Consider the following 17,832-nt stretch of genomic DNA (forward strand, 5'->3'; position numbering starts at 1 on the left):
CGTGTTTCGAAGCAGTCACTTGTAATTCAACCATTTGACCATCTGCGTCCATGGAAGTTTCTATTTTATTGTCTCGGCATTCCTTTGCGACGGAAGCGAAATTTCTTTATATTGATATCGCTTACAAACACTTCGTTAAATTGAGGTTCTAAATACAGTCGAACCTCAATATAACGAATCTCAATTTAACGAAATTCTCGAAACAACGCACTTTTCATTTTTCCCAATCTCTGCCGCATTGAAAACCATGTATTTTTTTTTTCCGCGATTGAACGAGGTCACTGTATACTGTACTTCCGATTTACCGAAGTCCTCGCGCATCACACGCACGTACCAGGAGCCTCCTTGACAGGCAGACGAAAACTTTAGCTGGGCATACAGTGATTTGCATGCACCCTTTAATGCTCAAAATTTCCCGGCGCACTTTAATACGTGGAGCAGAACGTGCAGCTGCGCCATCTATCGTGTACGTATGAAACCCGCAGCGGACGCGCTCCTGTAGAGCTAGCCGGAGTGCTTCAGAAGTTCTAGAACGCGTCACGCTATGACGTCACTGGCCTGTTGCAACGGGAAAGTGCCAACTGGAAGTAAGTTTACGAACAGCGGTCGTTGGGCACGTTTTCTCAGTTGGTTACCGTATTTACATGATTGTAAGTCGACCACTTTATTTAAATTTGAAAGTCTGAAGTTGGGGGGGGTCGTCTTACAATCGAAACCAAAACATGGCCCCGTCAAAATAGCAAGACCAACGGGAGCTACAACGTAGTTACAATTTTATGTTTGCTCTATGGGCCTACCCGTATCTTTTCGCTATCCCATGCGTTTGTTCACTTTTCAAAAGGGTTTTTCAATATTTTTGAGAGTTTTACAGTGCATGCAACACTCATGGGGGTGTGTCGATAGTTGATGGAAGCGCCGCTGTTCCCATTTGCGGCGGCATTCTCAGAACGGCGGCGCTTGCGGGGAGTATCGGTAGTTCATGGAAGAGCAGACACCGCTCGTGGGTTTCTTTCTCAAACCAAAGGCATTGCCATTGGTTTGACGCGTTCCACTTGACTGCCGGCTACATGCTACTTCTATGCTTCTCCAGTCGTCATGAGTGCTCCAGGCCCACTAATCGTTCGGCACTCGTTCACAGCAGTGTTCAAGAGCGCTGCCATCCTTTACGCCGAAGAAACAAATCACAAACGGGTGGTGCGAGAGTGGCGACTGCAGCGAAGCGAAATTTTCACCTGTGACGGCAAGTGAGAAATTTCTCACGTATCGAAGTCTGGACGCTTTCCGGAGCTGTAGGCTAAGCTTGCGGCGTACGTTGCTGAAATGCGCGATCGGTCCCTGCCAGTGAAGTGCGACATGGTCATGAAACAAGCCCGGACCTTCGCCTTAATTGTAAGGCCCTGCTCCACTGTGAGTACAATGGCGGTAACGAAAGTATGGCGTACACAACAGATGTCGTTGACTCGTGGCAGCTGCTCTGCTATCAGGGAGGTGCTCCAAGCGACGTGACACTGAAGGACTTTGTCTTCAGCGATGCTTGCGCTGTGATTGTAAGTCGACCACTTTTTTTTAAGCTTAAAAGTCTGAAGTTGGGGGGGTCGACTTACAATCGAAACCAAAACATGGCCCCGTCAAAATAGAGAGACCAACGGGAGCTACAACGCAGTTACAATTTTATGTTTGCTCTATGGACCTACCCGTATCTTTTCGCTATCCCGCGCGTTTGTTCGCTTTTTGGAAGGGTTTTTTCAATATTTTATTTGTATATGTTTCCGAAAGTATGGCGTACACAACAGATGTCGTTGACTCGTGGCAGCTGCTCTGCTAACAGGGAGGTGCTCCAAGCGACGTGACACTCGAGGACTTTGTCTTCAGCGATGCTTGCGCTGCGACAACTGAAGAGCTGGACAATGACGCAATAATCCAGAGCGTCAGATACAGAAATGCAGGACGACGACTCGGACTAAGAACTTCAGGCGGCAAGCAGCATAGCTACACAGAAGCTACACCGAAGCTACACCGAAGCTACACCGAAGCTACACCGAAGCTACACCGAAGCTACACCGAAGCTACACCGAAGCTACACCGAAGCTACACCGAAGCTACACCGAAGCTACACCGAAGCTACACCGAAGCTACACCGAAGTCATGGATGCGCTGGATCTCTTACGCGCGTATGCGGGCGCGCACTCACAAGAGCAAGCCTTAGCAGCCCTGCCAACCTACGAGCGCCTTATAACCCCGACGCTTATTAAAAAGCGGCAAATGAAACTGACGGAGTTCTTCGCTTCCACCCGAGTTGCATAGAATTGCTCTGCGGGAAGTTAAAATATTCCAGCGTTCATGAGTCAACGTCGTCATTGCTTTACTGAGCGCGGTATCATCCGATGGCTGCGAGCGTTAAGCGTTCTAATGGTAAGTGGTGGCCTCATGGATCCACCAAGTTAATACTACTTCCAATTTTCTTCGAAAGAATATTCAAGTTGATAGCTCTGGTATTTGCATAATTTTTTTTTCTTTGCACCACGGGTTGCCACGTCTTCGCGAAAGGTTTTTTTTTTTTTTTAGTGATGCCAAATCATGATGGCACTGATGGCCACATCTAGTGGCAGCTATGAGCACTAGGCACGGCGCTTGCTGCATACCTGCTCTTCACCGTACGCGTAATGGAGAAAAATTCGTTCGTACCCGCTGGCTATCGGGCATCACGCTCTTGGTTGTGTTATTAGTTCCGGGGTTTATTGGTTATCTTTGTAATTTTGCTATCTACAAGGTGCCATAAGCCAGGAGTGTTCGAAGAACCTGCATCTTTAGTTGGACTGCTGAAACATGCGAACCTCGACTTAATGAAACTCGCGATTTAACGAAATATTCGGCTGCAAATTGGACTTCGTTATGTCGAGGTTCAACTGTACATGGTGTTCTATTGACAAGAGGTTATGAAAAGTTGAATTGTTATACCGGGCATTTCGTTATATTGAAGTTCGTTATATCGAGGTTTAACTGTATAACAAACTACTGATATAACGACCACATTTCGTGGAACTATCGAGTTCGTTATAAACGGGTTCGACTGTACTTATTGGTCACTACCTGCCAGTGAACACACACATCGGGCTAAAACAGAATGCACAGAACAAGAACAAAGCGACCAAATCGATTCCTCTGAATGCGCGCAAACAGCTTTATGGTTTCGTTCACACATTTATCTTAATCTTACTTCCGCGTTTTATTACTCTCATAAGTTTACAATGTTCTTTGGGAGGGGGGGGAGGCATCTAGCAGTGCATGCAACAGCATACGACCAATGACAACCAGACCAAGTTAATTTAATGCCAGGATGTCTTTCAATCATCCATTTTATGCATGTACTTTTGTATATGTTTCCTGGTCACTGTTTCTGCTTGACACAACAATTGTTTATTTGACGATTTAATTAAATGCATATCAAATTCCGTACCGCAAGTCGCTTTAGCCCGTTGTGTAGTCACTAGTGCCTTTCCTGTACCGATTTTCTCCAACTACATTACATTAATTGGCACAGAAGACAGCGATTTTGCATATTCTTCCTCTCGAGTATCACTCTAAGGAGAGCTTTTGAGTGTATGGCGCTTGACATTATCTGAACAAATTTAGAGCACTGAAGGAAACCGCTGATTAGGAATGTACTTTACCTGGCAACGACTAACAGAAATGACATCACACCACCGTTTTATCTCCCATGGTAAGGAAGCTTAAGCATAGTGCCCATAGGAGCTACCAGGAAGGACAAAATTCAGCAATATTGCACTTCAAATGACCAAGATGTTTTGGTTGCAAACATTGCCTGAGAAATGCAAATATCACTTAGTAGGCTGGCCGATTGAGCTAGCTCGTGATTCAGCTTCATAAGAAACAGTGCATAGTATGACAAGGGTGTAAATCAGACAAGGATTAGCACCCGCCTTTGTCTCGTTTATGTTCTTGTTGGTCTTTGTGCTGTTTGCTTACTCAAATGTGGAATTCAAGCATAATTTGCAAGTGCTTCACTGAGCTAAGAAATAGTTTTCTCAGATGCTACAGTACATAAAAGTTCAGCGTGGCACTTCAATTGGTTGCATCCAATGAAGGCTTGCTGTATCAGATAAACATATTTTTTTAACTGCTGCACATTTCCATATTATTTTGCATGAAACTGCTCTCCTATATCACAGACAGCCAACAAGCAACCAGAAGTCTAAGTCATCCTGGCTTTGCACATTCCAGTTTAAATAATTCGTACGGAATGCACTTCAGAAAAATTACCAAATTTCAAACAGCTAAGTGAGTGGAAAATTATCAGCAGTATCTGCATGAAGCTACTAGCAGCACAACCCCAATTTAATTACTACAGGAAGTTTTTACTTCTTGCATCAAATACCATGCATGTGCCCATTAGATATACCTAAGGCCATAACACTTCCGGACATCTCTTCCCAAGAAGCTGTACAGTTTTTAGGAAGCACCACTCAGCATTTATTATATTGAACACATGCTCCTTGCCCACCCAGAAGAAGGTCACTAGGATGCACTTGTGCATTACAAAATGGAAGCTCAATGTCACTTTGTGCATGGCTGGACTGTTTGTTTTCTGCTTGTGTTATTTGCAATGAGATCAATAGGCACCACATGCGCTGAGAGCTTCTCCTTTGCATTCAAAACAGCTTGGCAAATTCAATATAGGGCACGCAAGACTGATGCAAGCATATAGAGGAAACAGAATAATGGCTGTGCTGCTAACATGCAGTGTCTACCATAACGATGGGTTCAAAAGAAAAATAATCCTGCTAGTAGAAAGTGCTTGCCACTTGTTTTTCGAAATGAGAAAAATTGAAACACACTACATACCTTTGCAGTTTTTGAAGACTTTTTCGTGCACAAGTGGCATAAGCAGAAAAGGATTTTGAGAGTCGAGTGCACAGTGAGGAAGTCATGTTCCTCTTTTTCTGACAATGTGAATTAGGTGCATCTTATAGTCATGAGTGCCTTACGAAAAAAATAAAAAGAAAAAAAGAAACCACGAAGGCTGCTGTCGTAGGTGTCAAAATTCTCGTGAATGCAACGGAAAATTAAGTGTGAAAAGCTAGTACTGTGACAGAACACTGATAACGATACTATTTAACTCCAATAAGGACAATCTACAGGAAAGGCAGCATGTACCTGGTTTTGAACTCACATGTGGTTTCACTTGAGAGTGAAAAAATCATACTTGTAGACTGTGGGGGTTTCTAGTATATCTTAAAGAAGGGTAATTCTAAAGACATAGATGCACTAAAGATGTAGACTACAAGGCAACAAGATAACAGGCAAATGAAATGAACACAGAGCACATTTGTTTGTTTTCTTTCTGTTGAACTGCAGTTAATGAATCTACCAGCCTGACTAAGTTCCGTCGGCCTACAACTGCTTCATTCTTGTGATGGACAAACATATTACATACATACAAAAGAGTACCCCCAAATGTATATGGAATAAAATGGGCACACTGCAGTCAACGTAGGGCTATAAATGAGCATGCAAAAGGAACATGGTCAGGGGTTCAGTATAGATGGGTGCGATTTGTTTCTTAGCAAACCTATCGAGTAGTAAACAGTGGCGTTCTGTTTTTGTTATTGGGTAGGCTTTAACGATTACTGACGTAAATGGGTTACCATTCTTTTTACACTACAGCACGCATCGAATTCTGAGAGGCAGCCATAGTGCTTACAGTGAATATCCGTCTGTTGGCTGTAGTATGCCAGTTTTGTTTGATTCATCTCACAATTTTCATGCGTGTATTATGCATTAGGCGTGCATGAATAAAGCGGTTGCGAGTCAACACAACACCTAGTCTCCTTGCGTGGCTCTTCAACTCTGCCTTGTATTCCCACATGGGCTTCAGCTCGAAGCTCTTCCTCAGGTTTGCCAAGTGAAGCATAGCATTGCGCATCCACTAAACACACCACACTGCCGTAACACTCCTCAGCAATTTCAATGAGGAGGAGGTGTTGCTTGACAAATGCTCCTTCACACCAGTGCATTTAGGTAGACACTGAGAGTAGCTGGTTAAAAATGTTTCACTCGGGAATAGCCGCATTGAAAAGCCATGTCAGCCAAGATGGAGGCACGCTGCCATTAGTGCTCTTCCATTTCAACATGTCCAATCAACTATCAAGTGTCTTTTAAATATGTGGTCAGGTTCATTCCAGCTGCTTCTAGAGAAAGAAAATGCACCTTCATGTGGACAGTACACCAGAGCAAGCAAGAGGACCCCTAAGGAGTTCCCAAGTGAAGAAAACTCACCTTAATGGCAAGGTCGTGAATCTCACGGCGCAGACCCCCATCCATGCAGACCAAGGTGACAAAGAGGCCATTCTCCTGCTTGCCGCTCACTTGGCCAATCACTGTGTCGCCCTTCTTCAGGCACTGCAAATAAGCAGTCGCCAGGCCACACAGTTTCACTTACTTGCCACATGAAAAAGGGGGATGCGGGGACTGCTCGGCTGGAACACTTACGCCCTTGACTTAAGCAAATGGCTCAGGCGTACAAGTATCTTGCATTTTTATAACTTATAGCAGCATAAGGTCCATTCCATATTAGTATTCCGTACAAACAAATATCATGCCAAGGTTTTCATAACATTCTCAATTTCACATTCAAGAATATAAGAATTTCAAGTGCACTGAAACAAGAATTAAACAGGTGAATATTACTTTCTCACAAACTTAAAAAAAAAAAATACCGGCATTGTTATCCAATCAATAAATTTTACGTAGAACACCTACATCAGAAAGATTGGTGAAGTAACAACATGCCAAGCTTGTGAACTCCATACATGCAACGCTTCACAAATATAAACATGAAATTAGCTGATGTAAGTGCTATATTGCAAACCTATAAAACTAATACAAAATGGCTGCTATAAATTTCTGCACCTCGATCATCTACTAATGCACAACATTTCAGTTGATTGCAACTTTTTCATTTGCAGTGCCTGAAGTTTACCACAGCAATAGTATTATTAGCTTCCAGGCACGTCGATCACCAATACCCAAGAAGCAACAGCACCACATTAATTCCTTTTGTCCCTCTATTGTAAGGGAATCCACGAAGTGGAATTCAGCCATTATCTGTGCTGTGCACCACAAATGGAAAAAAAAACAGCACAAATTTTCCTGTGAGTCATAATAGCTACAGTATTACCACCTTGAGGCAAGTACCCATAGTATATTTCCATTCCCTGGCAGGTACCCATAGGGTTCTATATTGTCATCAACCCGAATTAACGAAACTAACTTGGACGAACTCGATTTAAAAAGTCTTTCCTGAAATAAATGAGTAAAAAAGCAGCGATTTCTTTCTAATTTTGGCACAGACAGGTTTTTCTTCGAGCGTGCGCTCTAAAGCTGACGCAATAAAACATCTAGGCGCTCTAGTCACGGCCTTAGCTTTATTTTGACAAGGCTGCACGCTACGCCCATGCATGGAACTGAGGACTCAACACCTCCTCGGTAGGGGCGATGGTGGTTGCTTTCTTTATTTCATGGTTTATGCAACAGATGACTGGATTAATGGCAAATATGATGCCGCAGTAACTTTTGCATGTCGCTACGTTACAAGTTTAGATTTCGAAGGACCGAAACTTTTTCTAGATTTTACAAACTTTCCAAGTTAACGAAATAATTCAAGCATGGTCATCACTTCATTAAATTGAGTTTCAACTGATACAACACTGTTTTCATAAATTTCGTGGAAATAGGTTGGTGATTAGAAGAGAAAATTAAGGTAAAAGTCATTTGAAATTTCACGCTGAAGCCCAAGCCTACGTCTGTGACGACGCCGATTTAAAGGTATACTTTTTTTAATATTTTCGCCGTTGTGGCAGTTCTTGAACCTTCATGAACTCAGTCATTCGCTCTTATAATAAAATGCAATCCATCTTTACAGGTATAGGCCCAAGCAGACGTTGTGACAATCCATGACATCATGGCAAGCTGGTACGGTTACGTCTTTTGAACGTTTTTTGGGTTTCCAAGCCTCTTCTCATTGCTAAAGTAAAGTCCCCCCATTCACCTGCCACTGCTGCTTTTGCTAAATAGTGTTAACTTTTGATGTGCGCTGCTTTCCCCGATTTGTCACTCACACCAGTTCCGCTTCTGCAATTTCCACCCCCAAGGTTTTCGTTCCCGGTAGTTCTGTTTCCAGGATTTCTGGTTCCCAAGTTTTCGCTTGTTGCACCATCGTACCACTACGCAGCAGTAGCAGATGGCAGTGACATCTGCTCGGAACCAGAAGCTGGGACGAAGCAAATCACTTTGATGCTGGAGGCTGTGGGAATGAGTGAGAGAAGAGTGCAGAGGAGGAGTGCAGAGGAGGAGGGTAGGTTGGCTGGCAGAAACGTGTATGGTATGGAGCTTTAGGTAAGAGTGGCGTTTTTTCATTTGTAGACAGGTAACTTACTAATATTGCTGAAATTCCTTTTTCTCTTTTAGTGTCTCTTTAAAGCAGATACATTACTTCTTCATATTCCGACTGAAATTAGTCCACTAAGGCCAGGAATCAATTTTGCAAGCCTATGCTAAAAAGCAGAACATTGTCACTAAGACACCACACAACGGGTGTTCGATTATCATAGGCTGAATGAAAGAGCGTACTGTAATTTGAAACGTCCTTTCCTTCACTTGAGTGAACTCTTAACAGTGTCCTGCACGTCTGTCAAAAGTGCCTAGCAAATGAAACTGCACCATAATCCAATGATCCATTTGCTTTTGAGAAATAGCAGTCAAGGGAAGTAAAAGTGCAAAGTGATACAAGCAATGGGTTACGAAGCTAGAATTGCATAATGGCTCATTCAATACTAATGTTCGACTACTGTGTATGACATCCCAGCTACACCAGGCTTCCCTGTAACATCCCACATATATAATCAGCTAATAAGGCCCGTGCCCAAGACTTCTGCACCACCTAATTCTCAGCTGCCGTCAACCCAGTTTTCCTTCCTTTGGCACTAATTTTGTTGACAAACAGCTACCTATCTATGCTGTTCACTACAGATACCTTCTATATGCTGCACCACTCGTTACCATAATGCTGCAAATATACACTCCTACAAAAGCTCTGCCTGTGCTGCGAGCAGTAGCTCGTGCTGTTAAGCTCGATGGTCACGAGTGAAAGTGCAGAGCATTCCAGCGCATTTGCAGCGTTATCCACACTAGCCAGCTAGCTAGCCAGCACTCAAGTTTCAAGATGTATATTTATTTGCGCTTTCACAATCATATGTGCAATTTAACAGTCTTGTTGGAGACTGAAGAGAAAAAACTCCATTGAGTTACTATTATTGCAGCGATTTTGCTGTTGCCAGCTTTGCTTGTTTCGAAAACTTCTCCATGAAGCTTTTTTTTCAAAGCAAGTTCCACTCTGGGCTACTATCTTGTATGCGTTTGAAAAGCAGACATTCAGCTTCGCCGATCGTACTGAGACGAAACTGAACGTCAGCTTTTCGGATACATGCAGGCGAAAGCTGTAATTTCATGCAACTGTGCGTGCAGTTTTTACCTTTGTGTGCCATGGATGAGGAAGAAGACAGTTCTTATACTTTTAGCTAGTTGTTCTTCCTAAAAATGGACAATGAACAAGAGAAAACGTTAAATTTCACGACCGGTTGTTTACAGCGGAACTGCTTTTTCGCTTCACCGTGGCGAAAAAAATTGGTCCAAGACCGATCGGGCTCGCCGCCTGGTTTTCCGCCCATTTCACCGCCTAGCAGTGGATTTTGTAAAGTTCTTCCGCTTCTGCCTGCTCCAAGACCAAGTGTGAAAGTAGCCTTACTCTGGGAAATTGGCAGGATCTCCACGATAACCACTGAAACTCTGTGGAACCCGAGCGTTTCGTCACCACCTCGAGTGTTTCAGACTTGTGCCCATTGCATGTTGCACCTAGGCTCTTTCAATGTCTGACAGAAGTTTGTACACTTGTAAGGTGGAAAACTCAACTTTTAGTGTGTCCCTAACTCTTTCTAATTCATCGCTTTGTCAGGGCAGAATTGCAGGGAACAAATCAATAAAATGAGGTACACTGCTGAATGAAGAAGGACTGCACTTGAACAACTTCAGCCATCTTGAGCTTGAGGTCTTCTATTGGAAACTTGTGACGAATATAATCACATGCCATTGTGAAGTAGAGACATACAGGAGAAATGAATTGCTGTCTCTCAATAGTGCTCAATGTTTCGACAGCACACCTTTTTTTTTTAAAGTTTCAAGATCTATTTTTATTTGTGCTTTCACAACCACATTTGCAAATTAACAGCCTTGTTGGAGACTGATGAGGAAAACTCCACTGAGCCACTACTTCTGCAGCACTTTTGAGACTTGCAGCAGAGAAGAACTGTCAATAGCACTCAGCATTACAACAGAGCAGGTTGTACTGCCAGTGACTATGTCTATATCATCTTTTTGGTTCTCTGTAGTGCCATAGGCAACTCAGTCTGTTCCCTTGAGAGCATCTCTGCATACAAATCTAGTAAGGAGGGCCTCAAGAAGCTGGTTCATGAGGTCCCTTACTACATAAATCCGAATAGCCTGTTCCTGAAGAAGGCAGTTAATCTTCTCAAAATGAGCGGCATTATACTTCACAAGAAAAGACAGCACACCCTGCTCAGCTCTCATGATGATCACTAAAACAGGCTCTCCTCATAGGACACGTGGCTGGTTTCAAATTATCGAGTCTCAAGTTTCAGCTTTTTCGCTTGTGTTCAACTAAATATGCTGTGGCGAGGCATTCGGAGCGAATCACACCAAAGTCTGTCACTTCATACAAAACTTGCCAGGCTTGTCTGGTTGTCTGCAGCTCGCACATATCCCTGCTGCTTTTTTGAAGCGATGTGGACATTGATGTCAGCCTTGCCACCATGATAATGTTCACATCACAAGAACATGTGATGCAAAAGACGAACGTGTCCCCTTTCTTCTACGGCACCAAGTACGGGAATTCTGTCGAGAATTGCTTCGAAAACACTTGGAAGTACCGACGAGGCTTCGAGTACGCCATCACATTTTGCAGCCGCTACGTCTATGAAACACCAGAGTGCTGGAGACACTGGGCCAGACGCAGCTCGAGCCCTTCCTTACATGTTTTCGCCGGCCAGGTTAAGTACCACCAACCTACCCACCCCCTTCATGCTCCTCCCTCGCTCATCCCCTCAGCTTCCAGCGTCAAGCGGCACTTACGTAGCAACAACTTCTGGTTTAAGCCAGTAGTGACGTCACTGCGGCATGGAGGTGTGAGTGCAACAAACGAAAATTTAGGAACCAGAAATCCCGGAAGCGGAACAGGAAACGGAAACCCTAGAAGCAGAAATTGTGGAATCGGAACTGGTATGAGTGACAAATAAGGGAACAGCAGCTCACATCAAAGGTTGGCACTACTTAGCAAAAGCTGCGGTGGTGTGTGGATGGAGGGCCTTTAGATGCAGCAGCTGGTCGCACACAAAAATAAAGAGAGCAAGGCCAACACAATAGGGCATACCTGTGAAAAAAGGCCTAGCGAAGGCGACAGACATGACTACAGGCTACAGCCTCCTATACAAAAACTGTACCTGCCGCATCGGCCCAAAATCGCCGTAGTCTCTGCGGGTGCCACTTACGTAGTGTAGCAATCACTACATTGAGAGTAACGACAACCAGTGTCCACATTGGACCACCTGACGACGTGCACGAGCAACGTCAGAGTGAGAAAGGTTGTGCTTACTCTGCAAACTATCAAGGTTACGGCGCACATCCCTGTCTCTATACGCGCTCCCTATGTAAATGGCGTCCCCATCCACCAGCAACGACGTGGTTTTATTAGGAATTTTATTTTATTTTGCAAATAAAACTAATTGAGTCTATATTCGTAAAATTGCAAGTCGGATCCAAATTCACACATTTTACGAAAAATTCGGAAACGTTGGCAGGTATGGCACTGCCACTTTGGAATGCAAGTACTGTTCTCATGTTCCCGCATGGCCATGGCTACGGAAAACAATAGTAGAGTTTAAGCGTCGCCTGCTTTGTCTGCTTTCTTGTACAATTTCTTTGAGAAGCGGTACATTTTAACAGGCAATGTCAGCCCATTTGTGTTTGCATCGCTGCAATGAGTTATTGACACAGAATGTGCAGAGCTACTTTTTGGCACTGGCAAAGCTGCAGCCATAGCAAACAACACCTTCCATGTACAGTCGAACCCACTTATAAGTGCCACGAAAATTCCACTGTTATAACCGATAATTGTTATAACTGGGTTGCATGAAAAAATTTAAATAAGGGGATGGCAGAGCTGATATGAGAAAACTATATAGGCAGGGAGGCCAGTGCCCCTCCTCATCACCTTCCTGCGCCCGGCTGCCGATTATGTTCACTTGTTTAACTGCTTCCTGGGCGCTCCGATCGCGTGTAACAAGCCGCGGCTGTCAGCATTGAAGAATGGCGCTGCTTTAACAACTGCAGAGAGGTGTCACGGGTGGCAAGCGATATGCAAGCACTATTGAGCACCGCATTGGTGGCCCCAAAAGGGGACGTTTAAAAATTTTGAGAAAGCTGCTGTGGCAGCCTGTCAGGTTGAGAAATCCAGAAGAAACGCTGAGGAGAGAACACCACAAGCATCTCACCACGTACACCTCACTTGCTTGCATGAGAAAAGCCTATGTCCGCCAGCCATGCATGCTTTACGCAAAGCTGACATCCTTCTTCAAGGCATCCAAGTGCTCCACGTAGTGCAGGGGAAGGTTCCTCGCGATAATGAAGCCCTGGAGGGACTGAATCATGCCGGGCCTCCTGTGAAGACATCGTTGAGGCAGCCTGCCCTACTGCTTCATCGCTGCCGTCGCCGCCGTCGCTATCCAATGAAAGCATTTCGCGACAATCTTCTCATCGGTTAGAAGCATTTCCAAATCTATAGCCATGCGCTTTCTTTTCACTGGCAAACATTGTGCATTGCCGATGATCAGTAGGCGGATCAGCCATCTTCCGTTTCGGCAGCGAGTCAAGCGAAGTTGAGAAACCGTGTGGCCAGGAACGACTCCGACACAACCAACAAAACGAACACGAGCAATTAAGCTGTTTGCAGAATTGCACTGAATGAGGAGCCAGCGAGCAACATGCGAGCACTCTGCTTGCGGCACAGTCCATTTGTGTTTCGCAGCCCATTCGTGTGCAGAGGTGTGGAAGGGCAACGGGAGAGAGCCGCGCGAAGATGGCTGGAAAATGAGCGCGCGGCAGCTGTTGGAGCAGCGGCCCATCGTGGAGCGGCTGGAATTTCTCGTTCTCTTTCTTTTTTGCTTTTCAAGGATTTCGCATTTCACTACCTTTCGGCTCGGACACCCAGCAGCCAGACTTCATAGCTATAACCGATAATGCGGCATCAGGGCATCGCAGTGACCAGGTTATTTCACCCTAGAAAACAGAAAAGTCGACGGTGCAGCAGCTTCTCATTGTTAGAACTGGTATCGTTATAAGTGGGTTCGACTGTAATGCTCAAACCAGATCTTGCAGGGGATTGGGAGAAACGCACACCCACGTGAAGCAGAATATTACCGCTAGGGGAAAATGGAGCCCTGGTGTCAAAAAAAAAAAACTTGACATTAGAGAGTGCATGTGGTACAATGATGGCGCTGCCACATGGAGCAAACGTAAGCATCAGTCATGAATGTTGCAGCCTACGCGTGGTGAAACAGTGTGCACGTTTACATCATATCTTCGTAATATCATGCACAAACTGCGTAATTGCGCAGTTGGAGAGCTCAAGCGATTATTTTTACTGTCCACCGGGGATGAAAATTTGCATTTCCCAACGCAGAGGTACTCCTTTGTTGACCTTGAGTGGTGGATACACATTGTGCACTGTGGGAAATGGCTCCGTTAACATGTTAAGGGGGGACGTGGCAATTGAAGTGGTCGAAATGGTAAAAATTGTCAAAATTTTCGATTTTCCTATTTATTTTTTTTCGCGATCCTCGGACCTTCTTTTACCTTGTGGTGAAATATTATAACAAAATACGCGGTAGAAATTGAGAAAACAGCACTCTCGTAGAGCGCCGTTATCAAAAATTGCTAAAAAATCGGGCCTCGGAAGGCGCCGTCGCACCGCGGATAGCTCGGCTATCTGATGACGCAGCGCCGCCATCTTGGTATCATCGTAAAGAGGAGAGATCGTAGCTCAAGATAGCCGCAGCGCCGTATTTCTCCACCGGAAAATAATACCAGCAAACGCGAACGAAAGAGAGGTAAAGGCGGCATCGTGATTGGGCGCAGTAGTCACGTGGGGAACACGGAGCGCTCCTATTGGCTGTTGTACATTTGAATTGCCCGTGAAACACACTCGCGCGCATTGGCACTGCAGCGCCTTGCGCGTTCCGTTCATTGTGCTTGAACATCGTAGCAGCCAAAGTACCCTAACGCGCGTGTTCCGTGATGAGCCCCAAAGGAGGCAAGTTCCGAATGGCCCACGCGTACGGAAAACGACGAAAGGCGCGGAACAGAAGCCGAAAACTACTCGCAGAAGCATCGGTTTGCTTCACTCCTGAGTGTTGAAAGTGCTGTGGCAGATGCAGTTTGCCGTTTCAATGCTGGCTGTGAAAGAGCACTGCAAACAATTACGTCGCAACTGGGATACAGTCCAGGATCGTGTTCACTGCGACGGGCTGCTGAAAAGGATGCACGACGTATCAAAAAGGCAACGAAGGCACATGAAACTACTGTAAAGAAGCGAAAAATTACCTCAAGATGTAAAGAAAATGTGTCCTCACTGCCAAAGGACTACATTCCAGGCGGGTTTTAGCTGCTCAAAGTAAATATTTTGATGTTTCCAGCAAATAAAACTTTGAGCCCTGTTTTCTCAGCTTTCGCTTTTTGTGCAGTTGCTTTCAGTAATCCCAGTGCAATTTCACAATGAATGAAGACAGAATCATTCTGTCTTTTGCACTTTGATCGTGAAACATTGATGAGTGCAATAAAGCTGTCCATTTTCATCTGCACCTCATAAAAAAATTTATAATGAGTTTTTTGCAAAGGTCGTTAGTAAGACAACATGCACAGATAAGTTCAAAAAAGTTTTTGTGCTTATTTCAGCATTTAAAAAATAAACCAATAGCTTTATTGCACATAATGGGCTTTCTTGAACATGCTGGTATGAAAATCTTGACAAACTTAGGTATAATTAATTAATTAATTTGGGGGATGACCATTAGAGGATGTCAAGGGTTCTAACTCAAGAACTATAATAGATAGCTCAAAACTGATTTCAGTTATGATGTCAGCATAACAGAGCACACCTGCATGCTAAATTTCGTCAATTTATTCCCATAAATAAAAAATTTTTTCATTGCCACGTCCCCCCTTAACATTGTAGCGTCTGCATTGTGCACTTTGCACCCTAAGTTATCACAAACTGCCTCAATTTTATTCTATTTAGCTCAATTTGTCCCCTCTTCAATAAATTGTTGCCAACTGTGCTTGTCTCCTGGTTCTCGCCATAATCTATTCAATTGACCTTAACCTTGCTATACCTCCGCTTATGCCGTTTGTGTTTGATGCTTGCTATTTCTATCTTGTCTCAAGAACTTGCCCAATGAATTTCAAAAATATTTTTTAAATAAAAAAGAAGGGATGGTATTGCAAGTGATTGGGCCAAATGAAAAGTAAACAATTCAGTGAACCTTCTGACACATGCAGACAAGGTAATGGCATGGAGGAAGGAAAACATAGAAGAGGCCCGGCCAGCACGGACGTGTTGGAGAAAGTGTGGAGGAAGTCACCTGCTCTTTTTTGCAAAGGGGCACTGGGACTGGTACCCCAAATGTCATTGCTGCCATAGCAACCGCGCTCCTTAACTTCTCGCTGCTGCTCTAGGCTGCTGAAAAGTGAGAAGTTTTTTTTCAGCCCGTGTCTTTCTTGCAGCCCAACCTGTTCGCAAGACAAGATGACTTTGGAGCATGACGTGTAAGCTTGAAAGTTGTATTTAGGGTCTACGAGTGCGAGTGTCAGCCAGCAACAGAGTTACTCAAATAATCTCGGCGTGGGTCTTCATCTTCAACGTGCCACAGAAAAGCACATGAGCACGTCTGCTTCACTAAAGCTGTCACAAAAGTTTCGCAGTTTTGTAGCTTTCGGCAGCTCATAGCAATGCAAGTTCAAAATTAGCACCTATCTGCTCCAACAAGCTGATTGGAGGCGCAAAGGGAGATGGCACACCAACATGGCTGCATTTCTGGCTTCAAAAACGTGACATCAGGGCCTGTCTTATTTTGTTTCTTTCCTCCACGAGGTAACGGGATGAGCACAGACGCTCATAGATGTGGCAGACTGTTAGGCATAACAGCTGTGCACTAGTTCGATAGCACATGAAAGCATATTAATATCTGTTTACTTTATGGGGTATCGCAAATCCTAACAAATAATCCAACATTCTTCATTGTTCACTTTAATTATAGAGTGGCGAAGGCGATTCAGAAACTTATCATGTCAGTGTACACTTTCTTGTCGACAATATGTAGCAAGCACCTTTCCTTCAGGACACTCGACTGCTGCCTCTCACATCCCTCTGGCATATTCAACACTTAGCCACCATCACTGCCGTTTTACCCCCGTTGCAGTTTTACTCTCTTCGTCGACATTTAAGACCCTGAAGAACTATTCAGTGTACACATGCAAAAGCCCAGCTTTTCTTAATGGCAGTGTATGACATCGAGTGTGGGCTGAAGTGGGCTAACACACGAAAATGTATGTGAAGTGCTGAACAAGATAATGCTGCACAACGGGCAACACCGGTGCGCCCACTGGTAACATTGCCGCCAAGCGACTTGTAGGTACTGCGTGCTCCCTAATTTCAATGTAAGCAGTTCCTTGCAGCAATGTGGAAGCTGCGGAACTTCTTAGCAAGCCCTTGGAGACTTGCACATCCACACCGAGCGATCTGCTAGCAGTCCGCTTGCCATTCTGTCAACCTGTGCTCCCCAAATCAGCGGTTGCGTTGATGCAAAAAATGTATTGATTCTCTATAACACAAGAGTTCACATGAATACCACAGTGGGGCATCTCATTATCTTTATGAGTAGTTCCTTGTAGCCTCCTTAGTCAACAACAGAAGAAAGCACCCCCCTCAATACGTAACCTATGCCGTATCCTCTGCACAGCGTCTTGTCATTTGCTCACCACCCTGCAATATCTATAATTATTTGCTTTAATGATGCAGCACTGACATTCGAGACAAGTTTTTGTCATCATCGAGGTGCATGAAAGATCACTTATGGTTAGCATTGTCCTATTCCAAATGGCCAATGGTTCTTTTGGGAGCATATCTGCATGAGTACAAGCATAAATGACTCGCATGCAATGTGGTCTTTGTACATGCACAACAGAAGCTGAATGTGTCTGTCCCTCTGCCCGACAGCTAGCAATTTTCAAAGCTCGGCAGCAACGTTTGAACTAGAAAGCATGCAGCAAATGATTAAATTATTGATGAATTAAGTTCCAGGTACATACACATGATGCATCTAGAGTTTGTAAAATTGTAACTGTAAAACAAAACTAACTGCATTGCAGAAAAAAATACATGGTGTTCAATAAAACAAAGAAAAAGAATGTTATATGGCATATCTTACTAAATTAAGGTTCACTATATAGCTATTCAACTGTGTTAGCACTGAAGAAAGCACAGATTTCCCAAGTCAGAATGCTTCACAGAATTCAACAATCCTTGATTGCGTGAGAAAACTTAATGTGGAACTAAGCATTTCATTTTGTCCAGACATGAAACCTTATTTCTAGCTTTACTATCAACATTCCCTCCTGTGCTTAGCTATT

The 17,832-nt window shown here is 44.1% G+C and overlaps 1 protein-coding gene across 5 annotated transcripts in view; it reads right to left on the minus strand.

Annotated features, from left to right (window-relative positions):
- The window catches only part of LOC126542960 (uncharacterized), a 94,871-nt gene that overhangs the window by 51,199 nt on the left and 25,840 nt on the right, over positions 1-17,832 (minus strand). For all 5 annotated transcript variants that reach the window (XM_050190089.3, XM_072286345.1, XM_050190087.3 and 2 more), the window contains one exon: positions 6,298-6,420. In XM_050190089.3, the coding sequence (XP_050046046.1) occupies positions 6,298-6,420 (123 nt within the window). The remainder of the gene's footprint in view (positions 1-6,297; positions 6,421-17,832) is intronic.

Source organism: Dermacentor andersoni, chromosome 2 (assembly GCF_023375885.2).
Source record: "Dermacentor andersoni chromosome 2, qqDerAnde1_hic_scaffold, whole genome shotgun sequence".
In the NCBI taxonomy this organism is placed as follows: domain Eukaryota; kingdom Metazoa; phylum Arthropoda; class Arachnida; order Ixodida; family Ixodidae; genus Dermacentor; species Dermacentor andersoni.